The sequence below is a fragment of the Petromyzon marinus genome, unplaced genomic scaffold, assembly GCF_048934315.1.
Source record: "Petromyzon marinus isolate PM22_M1 ecotype Great Lakes invasive population unplaced genomic scaffold, UKy_Petmar_22M1.pri1.0 PM_G_Scaffold_103, whole genome shotgun sequence".
NCBI lineage: Eukaryota > Metazoa > Chordata > Hyperoartia > Petromyzontiformes > Petromyzontidae > Petromyzon > Petromyzon marinus.
The window spans coordinates 556,940-566,533 of record NW_027422655.1 but is presented as its reverse complement, the minus strand read 5'-3'; the positions used below and the strand labels follow the sequence as shown (position 1 = coordinate 566,533).

At 49.0% G+C, this 9,594-nt stretch overlaps 1 protein-coding gene across 1 annotated transcript; it reads left to right on the top strand.

The window, feature by feature from the left end:
* The first annotated feature begins 217 nt into the window (after positions 1-217).
* On the top strand, positions 218-8,740 carry LOC142908842 (uncharacterized). The gene is made up of 3 exons (XM_076059483.1): positions 218-341; positions 5,202-6,314; positions 8,729-8,740. The coding sequence occupies exons 1-3, from the start codon at positions 291-293 to the stop codon at positions 8,738-8,740; spliced, it is 1,176 nt and encodes a 391-aa protein (XP_075915598.1). The 5' UTR covers positions 218-290.
* The last annotated feature ends 854 nt before the right edge of the window (positions 8,741-9,594 follow it).

Sequence of the window (9,594 nt, the reverse complement as noted above, 5' to 3'; positions counted from 1 at the left end):
CATACACACAGATACACACACTATTACACTATTCAACTACAGACGAGAGACCTTCTGCAGTGATCTGTCAGTGCAGGAGCGGAGCTGCTGTGAGGCGAGGCGCTTGGAGCTCTCTGATTGGTCCAAGCGGCGACTTGGAGCCAATCAGATTTGGTTCCTCCCTAGCCACGTGACGCGGGATTTTTTTTTCCCGCCAAATTTTTGAGGCTCCTCCTCGGCCAGGCGCCATTTTGAGAGTCGTGAGGTGCGGATTTGAATTTTTTTTTATTTCGGAGCAGAAATTAACGACGATGACGACCCCCCAGGGGTGCGAGATCGCCTCTCGTGAGGGAAAACGTGAGGTAAAAAGTGGCCTCAAATGTCCAGCCCGTGATTCGCAGATAGTTTAAATATGCACTGTTGAATTTATGGGCAGTGTTGGGTCTATGGGGCGGTGCTGAATCTATGGGGCAGTGTTGAGTCTATGGGCAGTGCTGAGTTTTTGGGGCAGTGCTGAGTCTATGGGGCAGTGTTGAGTCTATGGTGCAGTGCTGAGTCTATGGGACAGTGCTGAGTCTATGGGGCAGTGTTGAGTTTATGGGGCAGTGCTGAGTCTATGGGGCAGTGTTGAGTCTATGGGGCAGTGCTGAGTCTATGGGGCAGTGCTGAGTCTATGGGGCAGTGCTGAGTCTATGGTGTAGTGTTGAGTCTATGGGACAGTGCTGAGTCTATGGGACAGTGCTGAGTCTATGGGGCAGTGCTGAGTCTATGGGGCAGTGTTGTGTCTATGAGACAGTGCTGAGTCTATGGGGCGGTGCTGAGTCTATGGGACAGTGCTGAGTCTATGGTGCAGTGTTGAGTCTATGGTGCAGTGTTGAGTCTATGGGACAGTGCTGAGTCTATGGGGCAGTGCTGAGTCTATGGGGCAGTGCTGAGTCTATGGGGCAGTGCTGAGTCTATGGGGCAGTGTTGAGTTTATGGGGCAGTGCTGAGTCTATGGGGCAGTGCTGAGTCTATGGGACAGTGCTGAGTCTATGGGCAGTGCTGAGTCTATGGGGCAGTGCTGAGTCTATGGGACAGTGCTGAGTCTATGGGGCAGTGCTGAGTCTATGGGGCAGTGTTGAGTCTATGGGGCAGGGCTGAGTCTATGAGACAGTGCTGAGTCTATGGACAGTGCTGAGTCTATGGGGCAGTGCTGAGTCTATGGGACAGTGCTGAGTCTATGGGGCAGTGCTGAGTCTATGGGGCAGTGCTGAGTCTATGGGGCAGTGCTGAGTCTATGGGGCAGTGCTGAGTCTATGGGGCAGTGTTGAGTCTATGGCCATTGACAAAATACAAACGATTCAATTTGTGAATAATAATGTAGCCTGGTTATTAAGTATGGTGAGTGTACTGACAGTCTATAATGTAGACTGTAGTAATGGTTATTAAGCTGGGTGAGTGTACTGACAGTCTATAATGTAGACTGTAGTAATGGTTATTAAGTATGCTGAGTGTACTGACAGTCTATAATGTAGACTGTAGCCTGGTTATTAAGTATGGTGAGTGTACTGACAGTCTATAATGTAGACTGTAGTAATGGTTATTAAGTACGGTGAGTGTACTGACAGTCTATAATGTAGACTGTAGTAATGGTTATTAAGTATGGTGAGTGTACTGACAGTCTATAATGTAGACTGTAGTAATGGTTATTAAGTATGGTGAGTGTACTGACAGTCTATAATGTAGACTGTAGTAATGGTTATTAAGTATGGTGAGTGTACTGACAGTCTATAATGTAGATTGTAGTAATGGTTAAGTATGGTGAGTGTACTGACAGTCTATAATGTAGACTGTAGTAATGATTATTTAGTATGGCGAGTGTACTGACAGTCTATAATGTAGACTGTAGCCTGGTTATTAAGTGTGGTGAGTGTACTGACAGTCTATAATGTAGACTGTAGTAATGGTTATTAAGCTGAGTGAGTGTACTGACAGTCTATAATGTAGACTGTAGTAATGGTTATTAAGTATGGTGAGTGTACTGACAGTCTATAATGTAGACTGTAGTAATGGTTATTAAGTATGGTGAGTGTACTGACAGTCTATAATGTAGACTGTAGTAATGGTTAAGTATGGTGAGTGTACTGACAGTCTATAATGTAGACTGTAGTAATGGTTATTAAGTATGGTGAGTGTACTGACAGTCTATAATGTAGACTGTAGCCTGGTTATTAAGTATGGTGAGTGTACTGACAGTCTATAATGTAGACTGTAGCCTGGTTATTAAGCTGAGTGAGTGTACTGACAGTCTATAATGTAGACTGTAGTAATGGTTATTAAGTATGGTGAGTGTACTGACAGTCTATAATGTAGACTGTAGTAATGGTTAAGTATGGTGAGTGTACTGACAGTCTATAATGTAGACTGTAGTAATGGTTATTAAGTATGGTGAGTGTACTGACAGTCTATAATGTAGACTGTAGTAATGGTTAAGTATGGTGAGTGTACTGACAGTCTATAATGTAGACTGTAGTAATGGTTATTAAGTATGGTGAGTGTACTGACAGTCTATAATGTAGACTGTAGCCTGGTTATTAAGTATGGTGAGTGTACTGACAGTCTATAATGTAGACTGTAGTAATGGTTAAGTATGGTGAGTGTACTGGCAGTCTATAATGTAGACTGTAGTAATGGTTATTAAGTATGGTGAGTGTACTGACAGTCTATAATGTAGACTGTAGTAATGGTTATTAAGTATGGTGAGTGTACTGACAGTCTATAATGTAGACTGTAGTAATGGTTAAGTATGGTGAGTGTACTGACAGTCTATAATGTAGACTGTAGTAATGGTTATTAAGTATGGTGAGTGTACTGACAGTCTATAATGTAGACTGTAGCCTGGTTATTAAGTATGGTGAGTGTACTGACAGTCTATAATGTAGACTGTAGTAATGGTTATTAAGTATGGTGAGTGTACTGACAGTCTATAATGTAGACTGTAGTAATGGTTATTAAGTATGGTGAGTGTACTGACAGTCTATAATGTAGACTGTAGTAATGGTTATTAAGTATGGTGAGTGTACTGACAGTCTATAATGTAGACTGTAGTAATGGTTAAGTATGGTGAGTGTACTGACAGTCTATAATGTAGACTGTAGTAATGGTTATTAAGTATGGTGAGTGTACTGACAGTCTATAATGTAGACTGTAGCCTGGTTATTAAGTATGGTGAGTGTACTGACAGTCTATAATGTAGACTGTAGCCTGGTTATTAAGTATGGTGAGTGTACTGACAGTCTATAATGTAGACTGTAGTAATGGTTATTAAGTATAGTGAGTGTACTGACAGTCTATAATGTAGACTGTAGCCTGGTTATTAAGTATGGTGAGTGTACTGACAGTCTATAATGTAGACTGTAGCCTGGTTATTAAGCTGAGTGAGTGTACTGACAGTCTATAATGTAGACTGTAGTAATGGTTATTAAGTATGGTGAGTGTACTGACAGTCTATAATGTAGACTGTAGTAATGGTTAAGTATGGTGAGTGTACTGACAGTCTATAATGTAGACTGTAGTAATGATTATTTAGTATGGCGAGTGTACAGACAGTCTATAATGTAGACTGTAGTAATGGTTATTAAGTATGGTGAGTTTACTGGCAGTCTATAATGTAGACTGTAGCCTGGTTATTAAGTATGGTGAGTGTACTGACAGTCTATAATGTAGACTGTAGTAATGGTTATTAAGTATGGTGAGTGTACTGACAGTCTATAATGTAGACTGTAGCCTGGTTATTAAGTATGGTGAGTGTACTGACAGTCTATAATGTAGACTGTAGCCTGGTTATTAAGTATGGTGAGTGTACTGACAGTCTATAATGTAGACTGTGGTAATGGTTATTAAGTATGGTGAGTGTACTGACAGTCTATAATGTAGACTGTAGTAATGGTTATTAAGCTGAGTGAGTGTACTGACAGTCTATAATGTAGACTGTAGTAATGGTTATTAAGTATGGTGAGTGTACTGACAGTCTATAATGTAGACTGTAGTAATGGTTATTAAGCTGAGTGAGTGTACTGACAGTCTATAATGTAGACTGTAGTAATGGTTATTAAGTATGGTGAGTGTACTGACAGTCTATAATGTAGACTGTAGTAATGGTTATTAAGCTGAGTGAGTGTACTGACAGTCTATAATGTAGACTGTAGTAATGGTTATTAAGTATGGTGAGTGTACTGGCAGTCTATAATGTAGACTGTAGCCTGGTTATTAAGCTGAGTGAGTGTACTGACAGTCTATAATGTAGACTGTAGCGGTACGTAGCTAATCGTGCTAATTGTGTTCTGGTTGCATTTTGCACAATTATAATCGTACAATATGGCACCAATCTTTAGCACGAATGTTCAGTTTTATCCTGAACATTCATCTCTGACACTTTCAGTGAATACCTGAAATGATTTCCATGAGAATGTCAATCTCTTGACGCGTAAGGGGAAAATATCCCGGTGGGTTATGACCACGCGATGCCTCGCATTCACCAAGACAATGCAGTGAATGTGACCATAACGTACTCTTTGGCTTTTTTGGTGAAGTCACATAACGGCCAGCATGTTTTTTTCCCCTCCAAATGTTATTGTAATCTGTGCACATGACCTGATGAAACGAATAACCTTTTTTTTTAATAACCCACGTGACAGATCTAACTCATCTCTCTTCTTAAACTATAAACTAGTTTTTCTATTTTATTGTACAGCGTTGCCCGTCCGGCACCACAAGGAGGTAGGGGGTTGTTTTGCCGGACACCACCACCATTACCACCACTACTACCACCAACACTACCACCACCACTAGCATCATCACCACCACCACCACTTCCACCATTACCACCACTACCATACACTACCAACACTACCACCACCATTACCACCACCATTACCACCACTACCATACACTGCCATCACTACCACCACTACTACTATACACTACCATCACCATTACACCACCACTACTACCACCACCACTAGCACCATCACCACCATTACCACCACTACCATACACTGCCATCACTACCACCACCACTACTACTATACACTACCATCACTACCACCACCATTACCAACATCACTACAATCACTACCACCACCGCTACCACCAATACCACTACCGGGACGTTTGCGTGCTGAATGCTGGAATCTGATCCCGCGTCTCCTCCCTCTCCTCCGGCCCTCCCCCCTCACCAGCGGCCTCCCAGACGGCCTCCCCCAACCCGGGCCCCGACCCCGACCACGACCACGGCCACGGCCGCCCCCTCCTCGAGGGCTTGCTCCGCGGACGCCGGAGGAGAAGGAGCCGAGTCCCACGCGGCGCCCTCCAAGGTCGCTCGCCCGCTCAACGCCGGCGGCGGCGGCGATGACAACGCCGGGGGGCCGGGGCTCGCGCCGGGGCCTCCCCGCCGCGGCCGTCGTCTTCGTCGCCCCGTGACGTTCCGGGCTCTCGAGGGGGGGGGGCGGTGTCGCCGGGAGACTCCGGCGACGGCGCCCCCCCAGGAGAGCTCCCGCGGCAGCGGCGGCGGCGCCCGGCCGACGCCGCCGCCGGGAATCGGCCCGAAGGTCGCCCCGGAGCGTGGAGACGGCGGCGGAGAGTCGGGGCCGGCGCTCGGCGCCGACGAGGCGGCGGGCGCGGCGGAGGCGGATGCGGAGGAGGCGGAGAGACGCAGGGAGGCCGCGGTTGGACCGCGTGCGGTGCGGAAGAGACACTTCGACTTTTGGTGGCAGGGCATGGGCAGGAGGGGGAGCAGCAGGAGGGGCGGAGGAGGAGGAGGAGCGAGAGGAGGAGGAGGGGAAGAGGAGGCCGAGGCGGCGATGAAGGCGGAGGAGGAAGAGGAGGAGGAGGTTTTGGCCGGGCGGTCGCCGCTAAGCAAGCGGCGGGAGGCGGCGGCGGCGGATTGCCCGGCGGGACCGAATCCCGATCCCTGCCCGGGCTCCTCTACCTGCCGCGCTCCTCCGTCTCCTCCGCCTCCTCCGCCGCCGCTGGCGGCGGAGGAGACGGAGGAGACGGCCCCGCGTGGGGCGACGTTCCACTTCTGCTCGCTGATGCCGCGGCCGCTGGCTGAGCCGCCACCACCGCCCACCGGGAGGCGCCGGGGTTGCGCTCTGGAGAAGCAGCGGCAGCGACGGAGACAAATTCAGCAACAATACCGGCAGCAGAGAGCGTCGTCATCGTCGTCCAGCTGTTGGTCGTTCTCGGACGCATCGTCGTCATCGTCTTCATCGCCGGAGGAGGTGGTGGAGGGTGACGAGGCGAAGGAGCGGAGGGGCGAGGAGGAGGAGGGGGAGGTGGTGGAGGTTGACGAGGTGAAGGAGCGGAGGGGCAAGGAGGAGGAGGAGGAGGGGGAGGTGGTGGTGGAGGGTGACGAGGTGAAGGAGCGGAGGGAAGAGGAGGAGGTGGTGGAGGGTGACGAGGTGAAGGAGCGGAGGGGCGAGGACGAGGAGGTGGTGGAGGGTGACGAGGTGAAGGAGCGGAGGGGCGAGGAGGAGGAGGTGGTGGAGTCTACGGGGGGCGTCCGCAGGCTGCTGCTGAAGTTTCGCGCCAGCCGCCTGCAGCCGAGCGTCGACAGAGCACGAGACGATGGGGAGGTGGCGGACAACGAGGAGGAGGAGAACGAGGAGGAGGAGGAGAGGAAGACGAGGAGGAGGAAGAAGAAGAGGACGAGGAGGGGACTACGGAGATCACGCAGTGCAGTCGATGATGGCGACTACAAGTTGGGCGACGAGGTGGAGGAGGAGGAGGAGGAGGCGGAGGAGGAGGAGGAGAGGGTGGCGAGTCTCAAGAGGGTGGAGGAGTGCCGGATTCTCAAGCAGATAGACGACATCATGGCTGAGATACCCCAGCTGGAGGGGAGATGCAGGGTGAGGAGGAGGAGATGAGGTGTAGGGTGGTGAGGAGGGGCTGGGTGGTGAGGTGTAGGGTGGTGAGGAGGGGCTGGGTGGTGAGATGTAGGGTGGTGAGGAGGGGCTGGGTGGTGAGGTGTAGGGTGGTGAGGAGGGGCTGGGTGGTGAGGTGTAGGGTGGTGAGGAGGGGCTGGGTGGTGAGGTGTAGGGTGATGAGGAGGGGCTGGGTGGTGAGTTGTAGGGTGGAGAGGAGGAGGGTGAGGAGACTACCGGGCAGCGGGTGAGGGCGTTGGGAGTGGCTCACTCAGTCACTCACTCACTCAGTCACTCACTCAGACACTCACTCAGTCACTCACTCAGTCACTCACTCAGACACTCACTCAGACACTCACTCACTCACTCAGACACTTACTTAGACACTCACTCAGTCACTCACTCAGTCACTCACTCAGACACTTACTCAGACACTCAGACAGTCACTCACTCAGTCACTCACTCAGACACTCACTCAGTCACTCACTCAGACACTCAGTCACTCAGACACGTACTCAGACACTCAATCACTCACTCAGACAGTCACTCAGTCACTCACTCAGACAATCAGTCACTCAGACACACACTGACACACTGACACACACACACTGACACATACACTAACACACACACACTCAGACACACACTGACACACACACACTGACAAAGCAAAAAACAAAGATCCCCCGTATAGCCTTAACAGACTGTAGGGGCAAGTGCTGTTAGCGAGCACCTACACACACTGACACACACACTGACACACACACTGACACACACACACTCACACACACACACTGACACACACACTGACACACACACACCATGATACACACACTGACTGGAGGAGGTGGAGCGTGGTCAACACATCTATGCCTGAAACATTTTAGAAAGAAGCAGAGAATAGGGAACAACCCACCTGTTGTCCATTTCGATTTCCGTGTTGCCTCTAATCTTCAGTCTTGCTGTGTATCCACCGTCTGCTGGAGCTCACCTTCTATAGCGAGGATATCCATCATCTCCAGTTTGTGTGTCTTTAATAAATTGTCTCGGATATTTCTTGCTGCTATGTCCTTCATACATGCTGCTGCATTGACATTAAGGTTTCCGCATGGTCCATGAATCATATTTGCGGTCACTACTGCAAACAGATTTTGGGTCTTCCTCTGGATTTGGAAACTCGGCAGATATAACATCGATTTGGATTGGATGATTTTATTCTTTCAGCCAGATTAAAATATGAGCGTGGGGAAGTCATCTACATCATTAGACCACCTTTGGCGGTACCAAAATATAATAATAGGGGTTTTTTCCCCTTTTTCTGGCAACAAAACTGAAACCTTTTTACAAGGATTCATGTTACTGCATTAACCACAATACCTGCAGTCAAAATGCAAACAAAACACACGCACTATGATAATATGTGGCATTGTCCTTGAAACCGATTGGTCCACACCAAGGGACGGCTTTCTTGAGAGCCTCGACCCAATTGATGCTCGAGCAGAGGACGCTAAAGGTTTCAGTTTTGTTGCCAGAAAAAATGGGGAAACCCCTATGATGTGGAAGTCCTCGCTTCTGCCACTCAGTTGAGTACATCCAGCATCTTGTTTCTCCAAAAAACACGACTCTCAGTGAATGCTCTCGATGAATTTAACTTGCTTTTGTCTGAACACCCTGGCTGTGAAGTCGTATCGACGGCTGGGTGTCTGGCCGAATGAAAGTTGTTATTATTTTTGTTTTATCTCAGGCCAAGTCGGATTACATGTAAAGGTAATAAATAAGTCGGGGACATCCATACGCTCTAACGTATGACATGGCACCTTGAGCATATTCGTGTATGCGTCTAGGGATTCCTGTGATCGTAGCAGACGCCTGGATGCTACAAGAGGGGGGGGTGGATGATGTAGCGCCATTGTTGGGCTGTATGCGTATTACCACGGGAGCTGACCTGTAATAGCGGACATGCGTCAACAGGGGGTGGTGTACAGACCAGGTGGGACGAACAGGGCCCCCAGACCCCAGCTGGGGGGGAGGGGGGGCTGGGGGATGTTCCAGGGCCCCCTAGAGAGTTCCAGAAGGCTTGGCCAGGGGCAGAGAGACCCTGGAATGGGGAAAAAAGCCGGACCCCTGAACGGGTTTGGCGGTCCTCGTCCACCTGAAGCTCTGAAGAAGTCTCTGAGCGCTACCCTGAAGACCCTGAAGACCCTGAAGCGAAGAGCCCAGTGACTCTGGCTAGGGTCGGGTTCAGACATAACCAGTGTAGGGTTAGCGCTAGAACCAGAGTAAGGGCACCGTAGTGTGGAGGGACTGCCTCCTGAGGTTATCGGCTGTGAGGGGTCGTCACCCCTCTGTGTTGTGGTTCCCTTGTTGAATAAACGTGTTGCCTCCAGCGAACCGTCTCGCCTCGTCTTGGGCCCACTGCACGTGTAACCTGTGGTAATGAAACCTCTTGTCGCAAAAAAATTAGCGGCGTGCGAAAGTGAAAGATGTTAACAAAGTAAAAATAAATTTTTATTTAAAGCTTTCGTGACTGCGAGGAATTAATATTCTTGGTTCTTTCGGTAAAGTCACCACCACGTAGAAGGGAAACAATAAAATAATACAAATATAAAACAAAATTCTCACGACGTTTCGACTGCAACACGAGCAATCATCATCAGGTGTGAAAACCACAGCAAGAAATTTTGAAAAAAGTGGCGGGTTTTTTTAACGT

Excerpts from the sequence above, each read along its gene's own strand:
- LOC142908842 (XM_076059483.1), top strand. The coding sequence starts at position 291 with ATGACGACCCCCCAGGGGTGCGAGATCGCCTCTCGTGAGGGAAAACGT. Across the intron at positions 342-5,201 it reads CTCGTGAGGGAAAACGTGAG|CGGCCTCCCAGACGGCCTCC; the intron begins GTAAAAAGTGGC and ends CCCCCTCACCAG.